The sequence below is a fragment of the Podarcis muralis genome, chromosome 14, assembly GCF_964188315.1.
Source record: "Podarcis muralis chromosome 14, rPodMur119.hap1.1, whole genome shotgun sequence".
In the NCBI taxonomy this organism is placed as follows: domain Eukaryota; kingdom Metazoa; phylum Chordata; class Lepidosauria; order Squamata; family Lacertidae; genus Podarcis; species Podarcis muralis.
The window spans coordinates 29,934,704-29,959,921 of record NC_135668.1 but is presented as its reverse complement, the minus strand read 5'-3'; the positions used below and the strand labels follow the sequence as shown (position 1 = coordinate 29,959,921).

Sequence of the window (25,218 nt, the reverse complement as noted above, 5' to 3'; positions counted from 1 at the left end):
CTCAGGACTTAGCTGGCTACAGCCTAGAGTAAGCTTTGCCCCAGATCTTCCTTCTCCTGTGGTTTCCAGAAACTGGTATTCAGAAGCATTATTGCTTCTGGCTGTGCCGGTAAATTGCATGTTAAACAAAATAAAGCAAGAAGAAAATGACTTCTTTACAGGCTGAGCTGTGTTTCAAGCTTTCATGGAAATGAGGAACTGGGGACTAGTCACCAGCACCGGGCTCACAGCCTGTACTTGTTCCGCTAGCCAGCCAGGCCCCCTCCAGGGGCACGTCCTCCTCACAGTTCGTGGCATGACAGGGCTTCGAAGGAATTTCCCTGTGGTCACCTTCTGCTCCCCCACTTTCCTGCCAAGGGATAAGAATAACGCTTCCAGCCATGGACACCAGCTAGGAAGGAGCTGCTGTGTCCTGGGCAGGGAGCACCAACCCACCTGCCTTCTTGCCTGCCGTACAATCTTGCTTAGACCAGGTACGTGTGTGTGTGTGTTTGTGTGTGTTGGAATCAGGCCTTAGGAGGGAGCTCTTTTGATTCCCCCAGGGAAAGATCTGTCCATTTTCCCCATAGCCCTTTTTTGGGGGAAGAGTCAGTTCCAACCCTCAGTGGTCCTAGTGCATTTGAGTGGGCTCTAGTGGTGACGGCACTCCTCCTCCCCATTAATCCAGCCTTTTAAATAAGTAGAGCATTACCTGTTGTTTATTGTAACAACAGCCCTGCGAGGTGGGCTGCTAGCATCTCTGTTTCACAGACTAGGATTTCAAGCTGGGAGAAAGCAACTTGCCCCTGAGTCCCTGGCAGAAGGAACGTGTAGATCAAAGCTGGCACTTTGGAGGCAAGGCTGGTGCAGCCTGCCCGAAACTGGGCCCTGAACAGGGAGAGGAGCCAGAGGCGAGTCCTTCGCCTGGCTCCTTTTCTCCAGCTCTCCCTGGGTGTGCAGCGAAAGCTGCTCTAGCTCGGAGCCGCCGGATCCTGCAGTCAGAGGCTCTGCAAAATGACTCCGAGGATCCCCAACGTCCCCTCCTCAGAAAAGGGACCTCCACTTCCAGGCTTCCCCTTCCTGCTTTCAGCACTCAGGAGCCTCCACCCCGCTCCCCACTGAAATCCTTTCCAGATGTGACGGTCTGGCAGCTGGAGAGGAGGTGGGCCCGGGGTGTGTGTTTGTGCGTCCAGCGTTGTGGGGCAGAGTTGAAGGCGCAGCAGGAGCCTGGGACAAGTGTGGGATGACAGAGAGCGACTGGCCAGGACAGAGGCAGCCTCCTCGCTCCTTTCCCTCTCTTGAGCCTGGTTTCCTCTGTCCCGCCCAGCAGCCCAGGGGTTAAGACGGTGAGGGATCAGCGCAGGGCTGGCTACTTCCTTCGGAGCTTTGGAAAGAGCCCTCTCCTTGTGACTGATTTTGGAGAGAGCAGCCGAGAGCAGGCCAGGCGCCGTGGGCCAGGAGAACGCCCCAGCCTGCTCCAACTAGGAACTCGGCTGTGAATGGAGCCCAGCCTGGGGATGGGGGAGTCAAGGTGAGTAGGCAAGCGGAGGCGTGTGTGGGATCACTCAGCGGATGATGACGATGATGGGGTTTCCGCAAGGCTGACGTGGGCGCCCAGGTCCCTGTGCCCCTGGGCAACCCAGATCGGCGGGGTACAAAATAATAAATTATTATTACTATTCGGAGCTGCAGGAGCAGCCTGGAGAAGGAGCTAGTGTTTATGTGCTCCGGAGCTCTTAAATAGCGCCCTTTGGGGGGCCACAGCACTCGCTTTGCAAAACGTTGTTTTTTCCTGCAACATGCCTGAACACAGCCTTCCCCAACCTGGTGCCCTCGGCGTCTTTTGGACTTCCATCAGTTCCAGCTAGCACAGACACCGACACCTGGGACCAATGAGATTCGTAGTCCAAAACATCTGGCGGGGAACTGACTGGGAAAGGTGGCTTGAAACATCTTTCTCCCAGGTTTTGGGGAGAAATAAGGAACTTGAGATTTTAAACAAATTTTGGACTGTCCTTTGCCCCCCTCCCTGCTGTGCCCACCATTTATAACTTTTTCTTATACATAAGGAACTGACTGTTTTTCAATTCATAACACATTCTCGATCCTATAAAGCCATATATGGTTTAGGTCCAGGCTGTCTGAATGACCGTATTCCCTCATCCAAACCTGACTGGGCTCTTCAGGGGAGGGCCTTCTCTTGGTCCCACCACCCTCATAGGAATGCTTGGTAGGGACGCAGGAGAAGGCCTTCTTGGTGGCTGCCCCTTCCTAGGGAAATTAGACTGGTTTGCTCCTGTCTGTCCTTCTGCTGACAGGTGAAGACTTTCTTCTTCCAACAAGCTTTTGGGAACTGGCTGTTTCTAAGGAAAGCCCTGCTGCTACAATGTTTTTATTGCAATGATATCTCTCGTGTTTATTCCATTAATTCTTAATTGTTTTTTAAATGATTGTTAAGTTCTATGTTTTTAGCTGTTTCTACTTTAGCTGTATACTGCTTTGAGTCAAGGAAAAGGTGGAGGAATAATAATAATAATAATAATAATAATAATAATAATAATAATATACAGCCGGCCAATTTTTGTGCAGGAGATGGTTAGCTTCTGCCTGCTCCAGGGTTTTGTGGCACCTTAAAGACTAAAGAGCTCGTTTTGTCAGATACATGAAAGAAGGATGACCCTGAGTTGCAGGCACATATATATGAGGTTGGGAAGGGGATTGTGAGCAGTGAGGTCAGAAGGAAGTGTTAGACAAACAAAAAACGTACAGAAGATTACCGGTATAAGTATTAATAGAGGCTATTCACTCAAAAAGTTATTGATAACACAGGCATCTTGGCACTCATAAGCCAATCAGCACATGCCATTCATCTAAAAAAAGAACTACCTTTGTCACAGCAAGTGATAGCACTGCACCTTTAATGAACTGCAATTCAGTGGTTTCGTATTGCAGGCAGTTCCTTTGAAACTCCTTTGTTTAAGGGTAGCTGCTCTACAGCCAGTTACAGAGTGTCCTGGAAGGAGAAAATGTTCCCCTGCTAATTTTTAGTTATTGCCATTGCTGACACCAGAGTTCTGTCCATTTATTCTTCTGAGTGGAGACTGGCCTGTTTGTCCCATGCAGACTCTAGAAAGGCACAGGTGGCAGATGATGATATGCAGATCACTCCAGAAGAGGCGAATTAACCCCTCATGTTGCAGATGACATAGTTAGGTCCTGTAATAATGTTGCCAGAGTTGTTGAGGGCAGGCACTGGAGAGGGGTGATCCTGTAGACATAGTGTACTTAGGCTTTCAGAAAGCTTTTCCTTCATTGAAGGGATTGCGAGGAACTCCGAAAGAATCTTTGCAAACTAGGTGAAAGGACATTAAAATGACAAATGTGATTCGGTGTAAGTGAAAGATGAACACTGGAGGAAACATCCTAACTTAATATATTCGCTTATGGGGTCTGAACCAGCAGTAACTGACCAAGAAAGAGATATTGGGCTTGTGGCAGATAATGTGATAAACATGTCAACCTATTGTGTGGCAGCTGAGAAAAAGGCAAATTCCATGCTAGTGATCATTAAGAAAGGGATTGAAATATCAAATATATTCAGATATCTGAAGGGCTATCCCATGGAAGATGGAGTGAGCTTGTTTTCTGTCACTGCAGTGGGTAAGACCAGAATCAATATAGATTCAAATTACAAGAAATTACAAATTACAAGAAATGAGATTTTGACTAAACATTAGGAATAACATTTTCTTAAAAAATAGTTTTTATTAAATTTTAAATTTTTACATTTCAGAATAAACATTTTACATACTTTTAAATATCTCTTCTCCTGCTTCCATGGTTCATTGTGCAAATCTTCCATTCCTGCATATTTTGCTATAACTGTTTAAATCACTTCTCCATTTTTACATTGTTCAAACATTAATCACACTGTTGAGTTTATCTTAATATTGCCAGCGTTTTCAGCGATGTGCAAATATTTTCCATATATCCAATAAATATTTTCTACTCTTCTTTCAATATATGTTCTTCTCTTATTCTATGTGTTAAACCTGCAAGTTCTGCATATTCTAGCACCCTAAGTTAGCAATCTTCTTTACCTGGGACCTTGCTCACTTTCCAACATTAGGAATAACTTTCTGACAGTAAGAGCTGTTTGATAATGGAAAGGACAACCTCGAAAAGTGGTAGTCAAACCTTCATTGGTGGTTTTTAAACAGAGGGTTGGGGACTCTTTAGCTGTGATTCCAGCATTGGAGGGAGTTAACTATGATGCTATGAAAAACAAGACTGCCAATATAACAATGTTTTTATTCAAATCTATGGGACGAGCACACTTGGAATATACTGCCCTTTTCTGGTCACCTCACCTTAAAAATGCTGTTGTAGAGTTGGAAACAGTTCAGAAAAGGGCAATCAAAATGATTGAGGGGGTGGAGCCTATGATCCCTATGAGGGAAGATTACTGTGGTTGGGGTTTTGTAGAGAAAGTTTAGAGAAAAAGGAAGGAGAGGAATACTAGAGGTATATATGAAATTACACCTGATCTGGCAATAGCATTAAAATCAGAGGTCATCCAAGTTGAATGTTGGGTGATTCAGGTGATTCCTGCATGACCTTGGGGTTTCTCCTAACTCCACAATTCTGTGATTCTAGGGCAGACGAAAGGAAGGATTCACACCCACCCACCCTGCCCCACCCTCCAGGAGTGAGAGAGAGGCAGGTAAAGATTGCATGCACTTTGAAGCTGCTGGCTCTCAGTTCCCCATTAACTCTCCCACAGGGCCAAGGGAAGTTGTCTGCAAGATTGGGAAGCCTCAGTGACCTTCGCCCATCTCTCAGCTGTTTGATGATTAACTAATGAACCGGGATCAGTAAAACCCCAGAGCCCACATATAAGAGGCCTGCAGGTCCTTGCCTTCTCTTTCTCACAGATTCACTCTCCTGCCATCCTCAACCATGGCCAAAGGCTTCTTCATCAGCAGGACGCTGGGCATAGTTGGGATTGTTCTTGCGGTTGCCGCTGTGGCCACCATCATTGCTCTGGCGGTTGTCTATGCAGAGGAGAAGCAGAAGTCAAGCAATGATGTGTCTGACCCAACCCCATCTAGCTCCATCTCTACTGCCACCACCACCACCAGAGCTACCGCTGCTACCACCACCAGTGCTGCCACCCCCAGTGTTCCTGGCACTACGGCCAACCCAAACGACCCTTGGAATCAAATGCGGCTACCCAAGACCCTCGAGCCTGTGCACTATGATGTCACCCTGCAACCCTTCCTGACCCAGGATGCTCAAGGACTCTATGTCTTCACGGGCAACAGCACAGTGCAATTTGTGTGCGTGGAGCCCACCGACCTCATCCTCATCCACAGCAAGAAGCTCAGCTACACCGAGCAAGCGGGGAACCTCGTCTCTCTGCGTGGAGTAAACGGGTCCACAGCACCAGCCATCTCTCGGACCTGGCTGCAGGAGAACACTGAATACCTGGTGGTGCAGCTTAGCGGAAGCCTCCAGCAGAATGCGTCCTATGAGCTGCTGAGCATCTTCCGTGGGGAGCTGGCGGATGACCTGGCTGGCTTCTATCGCAGTGAATACATGGAGGATGGGGTTCGCAAGTAGGTGGAACTGTGTGTGTGTGTGTTTGTGTGGTGGGGCAACCCTACAGTTCTATGGTTCTATGAAAAATACAGTTCCTGCAGGCAGTCTCTGTGTCTGGGAAGATCTCTGGACAAGCCTGGCAGGGTGCGAGTTGTGGAGGCTATAGACACTGGATTGTGTTAGCAGCATCTGAAGCAGGGGGGAGGCCAGAGCCATCCCTCTCTGCTGCCTGGCACCCACCTGCCCTCAGGACAGGCTGGGCTTCTCCTCCCACCTGGCACCAGGTCACCAACCCTGCAGCTCTGGGGCAGCCACAGAGATCCCTAGCAAGGACCTGGAGGAAAATCTACCCAGAGTGGGACATTGCAGCAAAGGGTGGTGGTGCGGATGAAGGCAAGGGACTCCCCAGCCATTTGTAGACTCCAAAGCTTCTCCTACCTGCCCACAGCTGCTTTTTCCCTTTTGCAAGTCCCTGATGTGTCCTCCCTGGGGCCTCTGTAGAACCCCAAACCACAACCTGTTGTTTAGTTTGATGTGGAGGTGCCCAACCCAGGGTGGCTGATCCCTCCTAGCCCTCTTGCCACTCCTTCCTGCTTGGCTTATGTTGAGAGGAGACCGGTTTACAGGAGAGCAAAGTGGGACAGATGCGACATAGCACCTTTAGCAGAGACCTGGTGCCCAGTGACTAGGTGGCATTGCTTGAAAGTCTCCAGAGTTGAGCTCTGGGAATGCCCCCCCCCATGAAATGCCCACCCTCACCCCAGTTCTAGGACAGGGTAATGGCCAAATCAGGCTTGGAACTTCTGACTGTTGCCACTCAGAAAAGGGGCTATGCCCCCCACACCCCTGCTCAAGAGCTCCAAGTATTCCTCACCTGCACCCAACCTGGGGAGCTCCACCCACACCTACCTCCTCCCATGGTGGGCGTTTGCATTGCAACTTGCCTTGAAAAAATCTGGGCAGCTAAGAAGCAGGGCAGACCCTGGAAGACACAAGCCCCCTTGTCTCATTAAATCAGGAAGACATGACATGGCATGGCAGGTAGGTGGGTGGGTGGACCTGGGGGAACATGCATTGACCAGCCTCTGTCCTCCTCCCAGGGTGGTGGCCACAACACAGATGCAGGCGGCTGATGCCCGGAAGGCCTTTCCTTGCTTTGATGAGCCGGCCATGAAGGCCACCTTCACCATCGTGTTGATCCACCCATCTGACCATGTGGCTCTCTCCAACATGCCTGTGCAGAGTAAGGGGGTGAAGGGAGGGTGGGGCAAAGGGACTCCTTTTGGTGGTGGTGGTGAAGCACACCTGCCACTTCCTCCTCCTCAGTTTCCATCTGTGTTCATGACCGCCTCCCTCCTCTCCCAAGAGATTGCTGCTCTTTCCCTGCATGGGTAGAAGGGCAGGAGGGGAGAGCCAGACTGGAAGCAGGAGGAGACTGAGTGGGAACTTTCTGTGCCCACACTGGGTGCCTCTTGCTTCCCACAGGTACTGGATGATGTTCCCATTTTGCAGAGTCTGGAGTCAGGACATGCTTGGGGCGGGGGGGGGAGGGTCTGTGTCCAGTGGAATAGGGGAGAGAAGTCTTTGAATCACCAGAGGTTTGGGATCCAAGAGCTGCTGAATCAGCCTTACTGAAGGGAAGAAGCCTGTGTGGGAGGAGGGAGGTGATTTCCCTTTGGAGCTCAAGTACAGAGGCTCACACCAAATTCCCAGGCAGAGTCGAAAGAGTCCATTAGGATGCACACTATATAGGCAGATATGTCATCTTACTTGTTCATCCTCTACCCAATCACCTTCTGCCACACCAGCACTCCACCCCCTCTCATCCAACCACAACTGACTCAACCCCTTCCCCCTTTTTACTGTGCCTGTCCGACCCCTCTTTGTGTGTTATATGGAATTGGTTTTCCCCCTTTAACAGTCAGCTGTCAGCTTCCTCTTTAACTGGTTCTTCGCAGGCTTGTGGTCAGTTCACACTGGCCTCACTATTAGTGGGCTTAACAGTAATTCCACCTCAGCCATCAGGGCTGGCGCTGTTGGGAGCTGTCCAAAATGTGCAGAGGAGACCAATTGAGTGGAGGACACCAAATGAGAGAAAGGGAAGCAAGTGAGCGCAACTGGGAAAACATGCTGGAGGGAGAGGATCCTGCTTCAGAATGGACTCAGCCACAGAGCTAAGGAACTGTGAGAGCAACGCACAGCCTCGACTTCCAGCACTGAGCTGGGTGCTGTCATTTGAGGGCAGGACCCTCTTGCCTCCTCCTTCTCTCTGGGGTAACAATGCCTGTTTGCCTGGTGTTAACTGATGACACTCACAAGGTGGATGGCCACATTCAGTCCAACAATGTAGTCTACCAACTGCACTGGGATTGGGACCCTTGGACTCCAGAAACTGCAAATGCAGACAAAAAGTTAAGGGGTTTTGGAGACAAACAGGGGTCATGGTTGGGCCTTGACTTTAGGCAAGATCAGCAGAGCAGGTTTATGGTCTCTTCTCCTCCCCGCACTCTAGGCACCACACAGATTCAGCTGGACGGACAGCTTTGGAGCCGGACAGTATTTCATCCCACACTCAAGATGTCAACCTACTTGCTTGCTTTCATCGTCAGCCAGTTTGACTATGTGCAGAGAGAACAGAATAACATCTTGGTAGGCGTGGCAGTGGGGGAGACCGCCTCCTTCTTGTGGGCCTTGGGAGCTCTCCTTGCTCGGAGGGATTTCTGGGCACCTATTCCAGGCAGGGACCCCAGGCCCTGCTCCCACGCTGGCTTGCTCCTCCGCTGACGATCCTTGCTGAGACATCCCTATTCTGTTTCAGATGCGAATTTGGGGCCGCCCCAAAGCCATTGCAGAGGGCCAGGGAGACTACGGCATCAGTGTCACTGGATCCATCCTGGCTTTCTTTGAGAAGCATTACGCCACACCTTACCCACTGAGCAAACTAGGTTGGTGCAGAAGCAGGAGGGAGGGCTGACACGAGGCTCAGGTGGGAAGCGGGTAGCGGGGGCTGGGGCTGGGAGAGCCTGCAAGAGGATCTCAGTAAAGAAGAGAAACCCTTGTCAAGGAAGGTGAAAATCACGTTGGTAAGGTGGACCTTGGTAATATGTTGCCTTGTGCATGGCCAACATTTGATGCCTTCCCCTCCTCACTTAAGCCTACTAAACAAGGAGCAGGCTTTGGGAAGGGCATGCAAGGCTCTGGCAGGGTCCTTACTCCTTCTCAAAGCCTTGTGAGTGCTTGCCCAGCTTTAGGAAGGAGGGCTCTAAGACCCTTTCAGAGCCCTCACACCTCCTTCCCCGAAGCTGGGCAAGCAATTACTGGGCTTTGAGAAGACTCTCTCTTTGGCTGGGTGCCCAATACCTCTGCACCACTCACGCTGCCCTAAATCCACCTCTGCTCTCACAATTTGTTCCTGCTTATTCTGAAGCCTGATCTCCACTGTCAGAGACATTAAATGCCTCTGAATGGCAGTTGCTGGGAATCACTAGTGGGGAGTGTTGCTGCTGCTGTTGTGCTCAGGTCCTGCTTCTGGGCATCACATTGGGACATCTGGTTGGCCTCTGTGAGGACAGGATGCTGGACCAGATGGGCCCTCCTTGGTTCTTATAACCTCCTTCTCCTGACTGTTCAACTGTTTCCACAGACCATGCTTAGAGAAACCTAGGATGTTCTGGAAGTCTTGGGCTGCAACTCCCATCAGCCGCAGTCAGCTTGGCTGTGCTGGAGTAGACAATACATCCATGCTGGCTGGGCCTGATGGAAGTTAATAGGATGACGGTATGGTAGCTTTGGAAGAGACCCAAAGGCTCATCTAGTCCAAGCCCCTGCAATGCAGGAATCACAGAGGTAGTCTAAGACACCTGGAAGGCAGCAAGGTGGGGAAACCTGGCTTGGGACTTCAGTTCCCTGTGGCTGAATGATAGGGCAGGTCTGTAGCCCCGCCAACTCTTTACAGCATGATAGTGCTGTTGACAAGTGGTTTTCAATATACACAGCACTGTTTGTAAAAAGGCCTAGGAGTGACAACTGACTCCCAGCTGTGGAAGCCTGGCTGGTGGTCCCAGCCTGGCTCATGGAACATTCTCTCCCCAGACCAGGTCGCCCTCCCGGACTTCAATGCCGGCGCCATGGAGAACTGGGGGCTGTTGACCTATCGTGAGAACTCCTTGCTCTTTGACCCACTCTTCTCCTCCATTGGGAACAAGGAGCGGGTGCTGACCGTCATCGCTCACGAAGTGGCCCATCAGGTACTCTCTACAGGTTTTGGAACCACACGGGCCACTTGAGTGGGGAGGGGGATCTTGCACTTGTGTCCTGTTGATGGGCTTTCCCCTGGGGTACCTGGTTGGCCACTGGGAGATCTGAGTGCTGGACAGGATGGGCTGTGTTCTGGTCTAGCTGCAGGGCTCTTCCCAGGAACTCCTGCTCAGTCAATAGACCCTCTTCACTCTCATTGGCCATTTTCTGAAGACCTTCTCCCAGCCCATGAGATGATTGTTGGCTGGGCACCTGACACACTTCAAACCCACCCAATACGATGCACCGAGGGAGTATTTGAGGGGGCTTCAAGGCTGACTAACCTCCTGCTTCCCCACCCCCAGTGGTTTGGGAACCTCGTGACCCTCCGTTGGTGGAATGACCTGTGGCTGAACGAGGGCTTTGCATCCTATGTGGAATATCTTGGTGCTGATGCGGCGGAGCCCACCTGGGATATTGTAAGTTGCTTTTGTGAGATAGAACAGGGCTGGATGGTGCGGGGAGGCTTCTGAGGAATAATGCAGCTCCTGACCCAAGTCCTTCTCAGGCAGCCTGAGCTCTGCAAAGGTAGCTGGCAAAAGGAGAGGGCTGGGTAGTGGGAGGTTTGGAGACATATTCACCCTGGAAACCAAAGATGGCTGCTTCCAAGTGATCTCAAGGTCCCTGGATTTCTCTGGAGGTGCTGATAAGGTCTTTCATACACTCATTTAAAACACCTTCACCTCACTGCAAGAATTCTGCGAACTGTAGCTTACCCCTCATAGAGCTACAATTCCCAGCACTCTCAACAAACTACAGTTCTCAGGATTTTTTGGGGGTGTGTGCTTTAAATGCATAGTGTACACAACCCAAATCTCCCCACAAAACTATAATTTTCATGGCTTCTGAGAATTAAGCTGGCTTGAGAAAGAGAGCTAGCTCAGTTGGTAGAGCATGAGACTCTTAATCTCAGGGTTCAAGCCCTGCATTGGACAAAAAAAGAAAAAGAAAAGAAGAATTGCTGCATTGTAGGAAGTTGGACTGGATGACCTTCGTGGTCTCTTCCAACTCCATGATTCTATGAAAATAAACCCACACAGAGGCAGAGTGTGGATGTGGCCCATGTAGGAGTGAGGGAAGAGCTGGTCTCTTCCTTATGTTGTGGCAATGGTGTGGTTGCCACTGGAAGGAGCTCCTGTGTGGCACAGGAAGAGCCTCCAGAGCACGATGGGTCCACTTTCCAGGTAGAAAGGGATGTAAATAGTGGGCAGTGAGCTTGGACCAGGGAGAACTAGATTTGAATCCTTGCTCAGCCATAAAGCTTTTGACCAGTCACTATCCCCCACCACACACTCCTACCTAAGAGCATTTGTTGTGAGGATGGACCATGAGATTTTGGGGAACTGATTTGCAGAAAGACCTGATGGTCTCCAGCGAAATGTACCGTGTGATGGCCATTGATGCACTGGCTTCCTCGCACCCGCTGTCCTTCCCCGAAGCGGAGATCAACACACCAGCGCAAATCAGCGAAGTCTTTGATGCCATCGCCTACAGCAAGGTGAATGTGCCTTGGGTGGTTGGGTCTGGGGGAAGGTGGAGTGCCTGCCTCTCTTCCCTTCCCAGATGGAGTAACTTTGGCTGCAGAGAACTGAGCTGGGAGCAGCCGCCGCTTCTCCCTTGGTACTTCAAAGCTAAGACTGGCAGAGGGCCACCCACCTATGAAAAGGTGGTGGTTCTGAGAGGATCTGCTGCATTACTGGGGCTTGTGGAATTATCCAAGCCTGGCTTTTGGGATTTACATTTGGGTGTGGAACCCCATCATGGGTGGGAGTGAGAGAGGACATCCTGTGGCCTCTCCCTTCACTGCCCTCTCCTCTCTCCACAGGGAGCTTCAGTCCTGCGGATGCTCTCCGAATTCCTCACTGAGGACCGCTTCAAAAAGGGGCTGCAGGTAAGGCCTGTCTTGGCAAGCGCTGGGTCGTTCATAATGATACCTGCACTGCCCTGGTCTGGCGCTTCCTCCCCCTGCTTTGCCATGGGGTGGGGTGTGTGGAGTGGGGAGAGACCTGGGTGAGCAAAGGGGAGGGTCTGTGCGTTCCCACCTCCCCAGCAAACTCTAATGGAGCAAAGGCAATGTGGGCTGCACACCAAGGAGGTATGGGCTTCCCAAGGGCCCAGTGGCAGCTGGGGTGGGGGGCGTCATCTCTCTCCCTCTCTCTCTCATTCTCCTTCTGTTCTCTCTGCAGTCATACTTTCAGGCCTTTGCATATGGAAACACCGTCTACGATGACCTCTGGCATCACCTCCAGTGGGTACGTCCATTTAAAATGCCAGTGGCTGCTTCTAGTTAGGGTGGAAGGGCCATAGCTCAGTGGGGAGAGCATCTGCCTTGCAAATCAAAGGCCCCAGGTTCAATACCCATTGATGTCTCCAGGGAGGGGCTGGGAGAGGCTCCTGCCTAAAATCCTGGAGAGCTACTGCCAGTCAGTGTAAACAATACAGCTTCCTGTGTTCCAGGCCAGGTAGTGTTTGGAGGCTACTTCTCTCAGTTGCAGGTGGGGGTGAGGGGGAGGAGGGCTTTCATAGGTCTCCCAACCATTGTTGCATCCTGGTTTGTTCAACGTGCTGGTTATACAGGGCTCATCCAGACTTGCCCTTGTCCTGTGGATATGAGTGGTTTCCCATTTGTCCTGCACTTTCTAGGCACAGGTCTGAGAGGTTTTGCCCTTCTCTTGCTGCTTTCTCTCAGAAAACACCCTCATTAGCAATAGATCGGTGCAAGTATCAATCTGGGGAAAACTCAAGTGACATTTGCTCCGATTTGGCAGTTAAGATTGGCTTTCCCTGGGGAAAGGCAGCGGGGGCAAGGGCCAGTTTGGATGAGACCATACACACATCCACAAGGTTCTTAGACACAATATTGTTTGCTGTCTTGCATGAAGTTGCTTAATCCATTTTCAAAAGCCCATCCTTATTTATATGAACACAATTGCTTTTTGTCTTCAGTGGGCAAACAGTCATCCTCTTAGCTAATTTCTGGAATTCTCAGAAACATCTGGAAACTGTGAACACGAACACACACACACACACACACACACACACACACACACACACACACTCCTTGGCCAAATATATTTCCCCTGGCCTTCCTCCAGCCTCTCCCCCCACCCTCAAGGATGGGCTTTCTAGATTCTGGGTTATCTTTGGAGTTTTCCTTGAAGCCACTGACTTCTCCTCAGCAAGCATGCATTTGGCCCTGTGATGCCAGGAACTCAGGTCTTTGAATGAGCCAACAGCTGCCTGGGTCTTGGACTTGCCTGCCTCAGGATGGTTGCATTGATTGACTTCCCTGGGCCCAAATGTCCCCTCTGCCCGGTTGGCTCCTTTGCAGTGCAGCTCCCTTTCAGTCCACGATCTCCTTCTTGGGCTTTTTGCTGAGCGCTGCTTCCATGTGTGTAACAACTTACAGCTGTGCATTTGGCATCCCGCGTCACAGCCGTTGCTCAAACCCTGAGCTCATTTTGAATCCTCCTCTCCTGCTGGCATTTTGCTGTCAACAGATTTTAAGCACGTCCCCCTACATCAGGGCTGCCAGTCAGCCCATCTCCTGCCCTCCTGCCCTGGGCACTGCCCACTTAGACGAGTGTCAAGTTTGGCTGAAGAGGGAAATCCACAGGATCTGAGTATAGCTCAGCCTTCCTCTCTTTCTGTTCTGTTCCTGTCATATCCACCACCCCATGATTTTCACCCTTCCTGCTTATTTAATTGGCTCTACTTTTTCTCTTTTTTCTCCACCTCCTACCCCAGCCCACTCTCTGCTTTTGCATATTCCCTCAAAGGTTGCCTCTTCTTCCAGGCCATAGGTTTTTCGCTCCCACCAGCCTTTTCTCCAGCCACAGGAGCCTCAGTGACCGTGACCTGTTTCCATTTCTCTTTGCCACCCTTTCCCCTCCTTCAGTCGCATCTCTCACTGTTGAAGTTTAGACTGCAAGCTGCTGGGGGCAGAGACTTTCCTTTCCCTTGCTTGTGATGCTCAACAAGTCAGTGTCTCCTGTGCTAAATACTGGACCAACTTCATTCTCCAGAGAGGGAGGGAGGGAAGAAGAGAGCTTTTCATGGTAGCTTTTGTTCTTGGGCACTCTTTGCTTTCTGGCATGTGACCCTGTGCCAACAGCCCCTCTCCCTTTCCTTCTGCCTCTGCACACTACTTGATGGAGAAGGCTGAAAAGGGGAGGAACAGCTCCCTTATACCAAGTCAGAGTCTAGGTCAATCTAGTTCAGTACTGTCTACACTGACTGGCAGCAGCACGTCAGGGTTTCCAGGAGGGAAGTATCTCCCAGCCGAGGATTGAACCTGGGACCTTCTGCATGCAAATCAGATTCTGAGCTTTGCCCTTTCCCCTTAAATATTACCTTTGGGGTTTTCAACAGAACTGGGTTATTTCCTGGTTGTCTATCCATAGCTATGAGGGCTAAACCCTTAAGTGGGGCTGGAGGGCTCAGCCCTAGGAGGGCACCTTGAAGCAACATAGAGTTTTGGCAAGGGGTGTGTGACTGTGACCAGAAGCCACAGCTGAGTGTTTTGCATTGATTGCATCTGACAAAGCTTATGATGTCATAATGCGCTTGGTAGGCTTTGCATTGCCACAAGTCTTCTTGATTGTTTTTTTGCTATGAATCCCTGTGCCTCATTAACACTCCCTCCCTTGGACAGGCAGTAGATCAAGACAGGTTTGAACTCCCTGGCACAGTCAAAGAAATCATGGACCGGTGGACCTTGCAGATGGGCTTCCCAGTGGTGACTGTGGACACTGCTACTGGGAGCCTCACTCAGAAGCATTTCTTGCTGGACCAAACATCTGTTGTTAACCGATCCTCACAATTCAAGTAAGTAGGGAACCCTGAGCCACAGACTCCATGGAAAGGCCATATCCAGTCCAGAACGACCTGGAGGAAAGAGTGTGCTTGTGTCCAGAGCATTGTGGCCATTGGCAGTTCCTGGCAGGGCATCACTAGACTTCCTGGCCAGTGCACTCTCCTCCTCCTCCTCCTCCTCCTCCTTGGAAGCCAAGAGACCTTTGGCTTGAGTCAGGACAAGGGAGGACACACCTGTCTGTCTCTTTCTGCAGCTACACCTGGATCGTCCCTGTCTCCTCAATGAAGTCAGATAATCCAATACCCATGTACTGGCTCACAAGCACAACAGGTACCCTTCACTGCGACCATCTTCCCAGCTTTACCGTGATGTAAATGGGATTATTATTGCATTCAATTGACTTTTACTCAAAATACACCCACTGAAATTCATGGCCATAGCTAATTGAGGACCATTAATTTTCAAAGGGTAAAAGTTTGTTGAATACAACTTCTCCTCCTCCTCCTCCGCCTTCCCCCCCTCCTCCTTTAACGTATTACCCACCCTTCACCAACAGGCCCCAGGGCAGCTTACAACTATTCAATATTCAATATTTAAAATAGCTAAGTTGCAGTCACAGGAGTAGGGCGGGTCCTGAAAACATGTATCTTGGGTGTGAAAGGCCAGGGTAAAGAGGTTCATCTTCAGCATACATGTGGGGAGGGATGCCACAGAGAATGCCTTCTTCTCCCAGGTGTTCTGAACCGCAGACCCAAAGGAGGCCTCATGGGAGTGGCTGGGTGCAGGATAACAAAGAAGGATGCCCAAAATGCCAGAATGATCAGTTCTAGTGTTCTATTAAGAAGAAGGGTGTAGACTTGCAGCAAATCAGCCTGCCAGGTCTCCTAGCCTTTACAGACCGTGGGGTGGGCACCTCAGCAAGGGGACAGATTGACCTCACCCAAGCAAACATTCATACATTTTTAAATACACAAAGCAGTATATGTCACTTTGTCTAGGACTTCTCATCGCTTCACCTGACTAGAGGAGACGACAGGTGGCAACTACCCAAATCTTACAGATAGTTCCCCTTTCTGGGCTCAGAGCCCAGCACCCAAGCCCATAGATAAGGATAACATCAAAGCAAAAAATATAAACATATATGAGTTCGTTGCTACAACTACTAATAAATTATGGGGTTATCTTGACTACTGAGATGGTGTTTGCAGAGCGTCCAGAACAGTTCACCTTTGGTTCAACACACACTGGCCCACCCCCACAAATTTATGAGGGTGGAGGAACTACCAAGAGGGCCCTCTCTGCTGATCTTAGCACCTGGGAGGGTCTGTAGAGAACGATATATTAGGCTTTTCAGACCAAAGTACTGGGTCACCCCAACCTTGCAAGATGGTTGCTTGGTTGAGGCTTTTAAGTAAGTTTTGTAGTCAAGTAGGCAAAAGTGGCACCATACTATTCCCTGGCTAGAGATGCCTTTCTAGCCATCTTTCTTAGAATCACACTTTGTAGCTGGGCCACTCTGAGCCCACATTGGCAGGGGGAGGGGAATTGGCTCTGGAGAACGGGTCTCTCTAGATCACACGCAAGGTCACCCCTCTCTCTCTTTTTGCAGCTCAGAACTCCAACTTCTCAATTGGGGCTGATCCTAACACGTGGCTGCTCCTCAACATTAACGTCACAGGATATTTCCGGGTGAACTATGACCAGGGGAACTGGGACAGGCTCCTGGACCAGCTGAAGACAGACCACCAGGTAGCCACAGACCTGGACTCCCTTCTTCCCCTCTCTACACAACCAGGGTCCCATTCATCTGAACACAACCAGGAGCCCAGGCAGGTCTCCATCTTCCTCCAGTTCAACTTCTTCAAGGTTTAACTGGAGAGTCTGTGAGGCAAAGGCTCCCCCCCTTCTCCCCCACAGCCCTTGAAATTTGGTGACTGATGGAGGGGTGTGTGTGTGTGGGGGGGGGGAAATACTGTTCCTGACTCAGTATTAATTTATTTCATAAAATTTATACACTACTTGATTGTAAAAAAAACCACACACCATCAAAGTGGTTTACAAAAGGTAAAACAGTAAAATCAAGGGTGGGAGGGAATTATTCCGCTGAAAATGGCTCCCAGAGTGGCTGACAACAACCAGTAGTGCTATAAGACTGACTTTGCTCTCAGGGTTACAATCTAAGTGACAATGCACAAAAGGAAATGGGCTGTTTCAGACAGACTGGGAACCCCAAACCAGGGACTGGTCCACAACTCTGAACTAGCAGGAAATGTCAGCAGTGTTCTGCCTTCATCATGAGTCTCGGGCGAATGTGGGAACCTGGCCTTGCAAGGCAGGTGGGGTGGGGCTCCCCTATGGCTGGATTTGGCTTGGTCTAACACAGAGGTTTTCAACCTTTTTGAGTCCACAGCTCCCTTGACCAATTACAGTACATTCTTTCTCTGGCACCCCTGTGGGGCTCAGGAGCCTAGTTATGTCACCCCTTGCCAGCAGAGCTGGCAGCCTCTCACCCTTTTCCACACACCCTCCCTTGTGGAGTGTTCCCTCATCCTCGTCTCCTCTCCTCTCTCCTTGGGAGTCCTGAGGGCAGCTGCTGTTGCCGTGCCTGGTCTCTGAGCTGCCCCCACCCCAAAGAGAGGTGCCTCCCAGAAGCCCCATTCGCCTGTGGAGCAGACGTAAGAGGGCATCAGAGGAGGGAGGAAAGGAAAGAGGGATAGAGGCCAGTGTTGCCCACAGCACCCCTGACCATCTTTCAAGGCACCCCAGGGTGCCACGGCACACTGGTTGAAAACTACTGGTCTAATGTTTCAGCTCCCTTCCTGCCCTCACCCTTTCCTACCAGCCTGCCCCTCCCTCCTGTTCCTCCCATCCTGACCAGCAACTTCTGCTGCTTTCCAGAAAATCCCAATTCTTAACCGTGCTCAGCTGATTGATGACTCCTTCAACCTGGCCAGGTAAGACTTTGGGTTACCTGCAGCTCCCCTGTATCTGGGAGTCACTAATCTCCATATACACCCCCAAGGCCATTCAAGCCAAACTTCTGTCCAAGTGCCCTCTGGTGGCGTATGAGGATGCAGCAGGGTTCTTGTGCTGCTTGGATGCAGAAGTGGCTATTGTCGGTGCTCTCAGGTCCAACCTGCCTGGTCCTTCCTGGGCTGGTCTCTGGAACCAGCGAGCCAGTCTGGAGTTGACGCACATACCCCCACCCACTTATGTGGAGTGTGCATGCTCTCATTTTTCCAAGACACCCAGGCTTACTGCTGCTCTTGTGTAAAATCAAAAGCGTGTGAGGTGCCTGAGCTCGTCTGCCCAGAAATTTCCCCTTGCAAGGGTCCATTGGGTCCCCTAGTAGTGACAGTAGGGCACTTTGCCCATGCTCAGGAGCCTCACATCTTCCTGGGCCAGCCTTCCACATCCTGATGCCTCCGGTTGTTTTGGATTACGGGCACTTTCAGCCTGTTGCAGCTTTTACATGGGATTTAGTCACATCTTTGCAAATTTGGATTGCCTTGTTATAGTTGACTGGGACTTTTGCACAACCAAAGCTGCTCTCCCGAAAGAAGCAGGCTTTTTGCAAGAAGGGAAGTGATGAAGAAACAAGTAACTGCACATTTATTCAAAATTCAGTGTAAACTATTTAATTTAATCCATTCAACAAAATGGATGGACTCAAACCAGTGATGCCAGTTTTTCAAATTCTGATAGTCATTTACACCTTCAGCAGCCACTTAACCCTAACCCCTTGCCTCTTAGTACCCCCTAGGCAATCCTCCCCCAGAGCACCCTCATTGGGAATCACTGGTCTAAAACATCTGGAGGGCTCTAGGTTGCAAAAGGCTGCATAAGTCTCACTGCTGGCACTGCAAACAGGACTCTGGGTTAGGTTTTGATCCAAGAATTGTGGGGGTGGGGTGGGGGTGGGCAATGACTTCCTGTGGTCTTGGTGGCCTTAAATGCAGGGCTGCTGAACTGTGCAGGGGATGGGAGGGGCCTCACCAGCCTGCTCCACACACACCCTCCACCCAAAGCTGTCTCAATCTTCCAGGGCAAATTACACCAGCACGGAGCTGGCCCTGAACACCACCCTCTACCTGGGGAATGAGAGAGACTACTTGCCCTGGAGTGCAGCACTCAGCAACCTGGGCTACTTCCAGCTCATGTTCGACCGCAGCCAGGTGTATGGGCCCATGCAGGTGAGTTCTGGTCGTGGTAGGCATGGGTGGGGTTCCAGGGATGTGGGGCGCCAGGTGGGTTGGGAGGGAGGAGGAGAGAGTGTCACTCCTGCACCCTCTGAGAGCTCCCCCCCCCAGCCTCACCCTACAAATGGGGAAGGGTATTCCCAGCCTAGTGCTAATCAGGGATGGAGTTGGGCAGGGGGCTACAAGGCAGGCATTGGCCCATTTCTTTCTTAGAGAGAACGTTGCCTAATGACTGCTGCGTTGTTCTCTTCCTGCAGAAATACATCCAGAAGCAGGTCACTCCTCTGTTCAATTATTATAAGAACCTCACCGCTAACTGGACCAAAATCCCAGATGGCCTGATGGACCAGTGAGTTTCCTTGGACTGAGGGGAAGGTGTCGGGGGGCACTGGAGGGGCTAGGCTGGGGTTGACAACTGGCCTGGTTGGGGCAGGAGGACCCTCAAAGGAGGGGCTGAGCAGGTTTGGCTAATCTTACTGGCCAACTGTCTCTGCAATGCAGCACCAGGTGGGGGGCTCTGTTGCCTCTTGCTCCTCTTTCCAGCTCTCACTTTGGCCCTGGGCAGTGGGGAGGTGGGAAGATAAGCCTCCATCCCATCATTTCACAGTGGCAGGGGAAAAGGCTGAGAGGCTTCCTCTGTGGTGCTCCAAGCTGGGAACACACTGTGCCTGGGATTTCCAGGTCCAAGCTGCAGCCAGGAGGCCTCCTGGGTTGCTCTTCTCTCTAGCTCCAAGTCAGAGAACCACCAAATTGTGGAGTTGGAAAGGACCCAAGCTTTATGAGGAATGGTTGAAGGAACTGGATAGGTTTAGCCTGGAAAAGAGGTGACTGACAGGAGATATGATAGCCATCTTCAAATACCTTAAGTGCTGTCACATGGAAGATGGAGCAAGCTTGTTTTCTCCTGTTCTGGAAGGTTGGTCTCGAACCAACGGCTACAAGTTACAAGAAGGGAGGCTAAACATCAGGAAAAACTTTCTGACACTAAGAGCTGTTTGACAGTGAAATGGTCTCCCTCAGAAGGTTGTGGAGTCTCCTTCCAACTCTAATATTCTATGATTCTATGACCTCAAGGTTCATCCAGTCTAACTCCCTGAGTTTCCTTTCCCTGCCCAGGTACAATGAGATCTCCGCCATCAACACAGCCTGCTCCTTTGGCATCTCTGAGTGCCAGAACTTGGCCAGTGACTTGTTCAACACTTGGATGAATAACCCCAGCAATAACCCGTAAGTGTTTGTGGCTGTGTCTGAATGGTCCAGGACAGACCTCTGGGGAGACCTCCGTCCCTTGAGCAGACCAATCCCTCAGGCTGGTTTGGGGTCACATCCACACCAAACCATGAAAGCACATTTGTAGAACTTTAACAGTCACTGCTTCCCCAGGAAAATCACAGGAATTGTAGTTTACCTCTGACAGAGCTATGATTCCCGCTACCCCTAAGAAACTACAGTCCCTATGATTCTTTGCAGGAAGCCACGTGCTTTAAGTGTGGAAGTGACCCTCGCTTTTTCCAAATGTAAAGGTTGCAATCAGATACATCATTTCCAGTAACTCCCACAGAGCACAGAGAGATTTACTTCCAAGTAGGCATGCACACGGTTGCATTGGAGAGGCAAACCCTCTAGATCAAAGTGTAACAGCAGTGCCTTTTTAGGCCAGTCAGGCAAGTTTGCCTCTCTGTTTCGTTTTCAAAGAAATTCCACTCCTGCAGGATCTCAGGACACGAGAGTGATCCGTGTGTCCTCAGCTGCTGCTTTGCCAGCTAATCATACATTTAGTCTATTTATTTAGCAAGTTTTATATGCCGCTTAATCAAAAACAAATACATTTCTAAGAGTGGTTTGCAGACTAGTATTATTATTGTTTATTTATATCCCTCTTTTCTCCTGGACCAGGGCTCAAGGTGGCTTGCAAATAAAAATTGCGGAACAAAGCTAAAATAAAAAAACTAAAAATCATTTAAAATCAACTAAACACCAATAGGATTAAAACTATATATATATATATAAATAAATCCATTAAAAATAGGATCTGTTAATAACAGCAATAAAATAGTAGCATAAAATATTCACTGGCGTGTAAATGCATATCTTAAGGGCGTAAAATGAGAATTTTAAATTGTAAAACAGAAAATTTAATAAAAATTATGCAGAAAATGAATCGTTTCTTCATTCTTGCCTTCAGGATCGCACCCAACCTGCGCTCTGCCATCTACTGCAGTGCCATTTCTACAGGTGGGGAGGAGACCTGGGACTTTGGCTGGCAGATGTTCCTGAATGCCACCGTGGTGTCTGAGGCTGACAAGCTCCGTTCTGCTTTGGCCTGCAGCCAGGAGCCCTGGATCCTCCAGAGGTGAGGTGGCCCCAGCTGGACAAGGCCCTTGTAGGGTGTGGAGGTGGGGATGGGGAGGATGCGCCAGGCTTCTTCAGAACCTAGGGACGAGCAGGGGCCAACCTTCCTCTGGTCAGGCCTGTGGCCCCTTTCCCCTGGGAGATGCACTCCCAGGAAGCAAGCGGCAAGGGGCAGATGTGGTCTTCAAGGACTGAATAAGGTGGAGTGAGGGCCAGGTTTCAGCCAGGAGAGGGTCAGCCAGTGGCGCCAACTTGGGCCCGCTTTCACTGTGATGGGATGACATTGCAGCACAGTGCGAGCACATGCGCTCCAGAGCCACAGCAACGCCTGAACCAGGGCCTGAGCCTCCACCGTGGGATCTCTGTCTGCCACACGGCCTCCACCTAAAGCTGCAGCGGGCCCCAAAAGAGGCCCACGGCAGAGGTGCAGGCACTGGCCTAGTCGCCGCTGAGGCGGCTGAATGCCAGAGGTAATGCAGCGGTGGTGGTGGTGGTGGGGAGGTTGGGCAAGGGTGAGGTTTTGTGTGTGACCGGACCCCCAGGGTCCCCTGGAGTTGCTGCTAGTGGTGCCAGCTCAAGGACCTGCCCCCATCCGGTTCTACAGGTACCTTGAGTTCTCGCTGGACCCCACGAAGATTCGCCGTCAGGATGCTACGTCCACCATCATCAGCATCTCCCGCAACGTGGTTGGGCAGGGCCTTGTGTGGGACTTTGTCCGGGCCAACTGGAAGACGCTCTTTGACCAGTGAGTGGGGTGATTTGAGCTGGTGACAGGGGAGGGGCATTGGTTGTGTGTGCCCAGGCTCACCCTTTCCTCCCGTTACCCCCCTACCCACCAAACCAGGTACGGCGGAGGCTCCTTCTCCTTCTCCAACCTGATCCAGGCGGTGACGCAGAGATTCGCTTCCGACTTTGAGCTCCGGCAGGTAAGGACCGTATACAGTTGGAGGAGCAGGAGGGAGGCCTGTGCAGAGTGTGGGTGGGGGGCAAACACCTTGATGAGCCAGAAGCCATGACCCTTCGCAGGCCACCCAAAGGATGCCAGGCACTGAGCAGAACACCCAAGGCTTGGTGAGGTGCTGGAAAAACCGCCCTATGGGTCTGGGCCACAGCCTCCCCCAATTCCAGACCATCACATCTGTCCTCCACTTGTTTGAAGTGGGGGTTTCCAACCTGCCCTGGGCAGCCACACTTTAATCAATAAGGGTTATAGCGTAATTTAAGCAACTGATTTTTTTAAAAAACAGGATTTTTTTAAAGGGGCTGCTCAGGTGAATTGCACATCCATCCTCTCCCCCCACCCCCCTCACCCCTGTGGCTACTGTTGTGTTCATTCTTTTTCATTTTAAATATATTACTTGCCTTCCACTAGCAGGTCCCAGGGCAGGTTGCAACAATTTAAGATTAAGTGTTAAGAAGTGGGCCAATTCTTTACAAAATAAAATGGGTTCTGTTCTATATGGGTTGCTCACGTAGCAAAGGATGGTGTTGGTTACCCCAGTGTAACGCACATTGCACTTCTTAGTTAAACAGCCATAGTTGCTTGTTTATGTTCCACCTCCCCTCCAAGGTGGAATATACTTAAATGTGATAGATAATTCATCCTCACAACCACCCTGCAAGGTAGGTTAGGCTGAAAGAAACTGGGACTGGTCCCCAGGGTCATCCAGTGAGCTTCATGGCTGAATGGGGTGTGTGTGGATTCGAACCCAAGTCACTCAGGTCCTAGTCCAGCATTCTGACCACTTCCTCACACTCTCCAATGATGACAGTGACGACCCCCTGCCTGCTTTCTCTCCCTCCCGGCAGTTGGAGCAGTTCAAGGCAGACAACGCGGATGTGGGCTTTGGCTCAGGGACACGAGCGCTGGAGCAGGCCCTGGAGAAGACGAAGGCCAACATCCAGTGGGTGGCTGCGAACAAGGAGCCTGCCCTGAAGTGGTTCCAGAGCCAGCTGTGAAGGTCTGGGGGATCAGGCTGAGGTTGTCCGCAAGCAGTTTTGCTGCCTGTCTTTCCACGTTGCTCTGGAGTCCCCCTTTACTGCCAAAGCTGTCTCTTCTCCCCCATCCTTCTGTGAGCCTCGTCCTGCTCCTTCCTGGCCACTGAAGAGGTCTGGCCATGTCCACCGCCCCAGATTCCTTTCTGCCATGAGGCAAACGGGCCACGCTTGCTTCTTTGCTCTGCCCAGAAGCCTCTTCTCTTGCACTGCCTGTTTCCACATCTGCCTCAGGGGTCCTGGGAGGGGGGAGGGAGGGGAAAGAGAGAGGGGTCCCCCTCTCGACCATGGTGATGTTCCCCCACCCAGAAAGCTCTGTATATTTTTATACCCCTAACTTTATAAATTTTTAAACCCTAACTTTATAAATTAAGAATAGTATCCTGAATTATATGCCCAGGCTGTTCTTTAATTAATCAGTGGGAGGGGTGGGGTTCTCTGTAGCTCTGTGTATCCCCCCCCCCAAAAAAATATCTTTGTGAATTGAAAGAGACCAAGTATTTGGGGTTGGGGAGTGGGAAAGAGAGAGAGAGAGAGAGAGAGAGAGAGAGAGAGAGAGAGAGAGAGAGAGAGAGAGATAACCTAAATCAGTGGTTCCCAAACTTTTTCAGGCCACTTTCCCTTGGTTCCATAAACTCACCCCCTACTCACTTAGGAAGATAATAACACAACAAAATTCAAAGCAGTAACAATTAATTGCACGTTTATTCAAAATCCAAGTAAAACCATTAAGTTTAATTAATTCAACAAAATGGATGAAATTGATCCGGTGATACCAGCTTTTCAAAGTCTGGTAGTCATTTACACCACCAGCATCACTGGCTGCCCCCTTGCCTCTTAGCAGCCCCCTGGGGAGGGGGCAGTACTGCCTACTTTGGGAACCGCTGGTCTAAAACAAACAAAAATAACCTTGGATTCAAGCAAGAAGACTGCCGCTTATTAATCATACAAGGGTTTTTTTTGCTACTTTTAAGTGTGTGGCCTTGTGTGGCCTCACAACAACCCTGTGAGGTAGGACAATGGCCGGACAGAGAGGACTCAATGAGTTTGTGGTTGAGCAAAGGTTTGAAGAACCCAGCAGGCACCTGGAGGCCAAGTCCCCAATTGCGCTTGCTGCAGTCAGAGTGGGTCTTTGGACTGGAAACCTCCAGAGAGAGAAGATGCTGCTGTCCTGATCGTGCCCCAGCGTTTGGGAGCTCTGAAGAAGAGGATCTCCTGCTGATGGGGACGAGGATGCCTTCAGGGCAGGTGGAGGGTGCTCAGGACAACCACAGGACCTCCTCCTTTGCTGTGGCTTCTCCTCTGTGGCTGCTTCTCACCCAGCAGGCTCACCCTCTTAAGGTCTGGCTGCTCCACAGGAAACCACAGGAAGGGTGCTGGGTGGGGAGGTCCCAAGTAGCTCTGTAGGTGCCGTCCTGAGGAAGCCAAGAAAGGAGTCACAGGTGGGTAGGGAGAAGCAGCTATCAGGCAGCACTCTGTCGGGTGAACTTAGTTCTGGGACCTATTGATGTTATTTTTATAAATTATAAATATATATTAATTGCATTTATACCCCCCTTCCCCCTCCCTTTGGTTATTCACCACAACAGCGCTCAGGCTAGTCTGAGAGCGAGTGACTGGCCGAAGGTCCCCCAGTGAGGTTCATGGCTGAGTGGGGATTTGAACCCTGATCACCCAGGTCCCAGTCTGACACTTCCACCAGTATACCACACTGGGGTACGCACGCTGCGTGTAGAAATGCACTGCAACTACCAGGACTCTTTGTTGTTTATCCCTCTTCCCTCTACATTCCCTATGCTGAGCAATTTGCAGCGTATAGTAATATTTCATGCTTTTTAAAGATGCACTCGCCAGAAAAATAAGTAAATAAAAAAACACACCAAGTTGTCAATACCTTATAAAATATGGACTGTTCCATTACACATAACATAGAACAAGGTATATATATCAGAGAAGGGTAAGAAACGTTATTGAGGGCTC

At 50.5% G+C, this 25,218-nt stretch overlaps 1 protein-coding gene across 1 annotated transcript; it reads left to right on the top strand.

Annotated features, from left to right (window-relative positions):
* The first annotated feature begins 1,216 nt into the window (after positions 1-1,216).
* ANPEP (alanyl aminopeptidase, membrane) lies at positions 1,217-23,626 on the top strand. Its single transcript, XM_028706212.2, has 21 exons — positions 1,217-1,510; positions 4,763-5,597; positions 6,681-6,823; positions 8,093-8,229; positions 8,399-8,525; positions 9,673-9,827; positions 10,182-10,295; positions 11,231-11,374; positions 11,702-11,767; positions 12,063-12,128; positions 14,531-14,703; positions 14,946-15,022; positions 16,302-16,441; positions 17,591-17,646; positions 18,738-18,885; positions 19,149-19,240; positions 20,008-20,118; positions 21,077-21,244; positions 21,848-21,988; positions 22,088-22,169; positions 23,053-23,626. Exons 2-21 carry the CDS (start codon positions 4,939-4,941, stop codon positions 23,200-23,202), a joined length of 2,949 nt encoding a protein of 982 aa, XP_028562045.2. The 5' UTR covers positions 1,217-1,510; positions 4,763-4,938; the 3' UTR covers positions 23,203-23,626.
* Positions 23,627-25,218: the final 1,592 nt, after the last annotated feature.

Coding starts and splice junctions, on each gene's coding strand:
- ANPEP (XM_028706212.2), top strand. CDS start 4,939: ATGGCCAAAGGCTTCTTCATCAGCAGGACGCTGGGCATAGTTGGGATT. Junction 9,828..10,181: donor CTCACGAAGTGGCCCATCAG/GTACTCTCTACA, acceptor CCCCACCCCCAG/TGGTTTGGGAACCTCGTGAC. Junction 12,129..14,530: donor TCTGGCATCACCTCCAGTGG/GTACGTCCATTT, acceptor TCCCTTGGACAG/GCAGTAGATCAAGACAGGTT.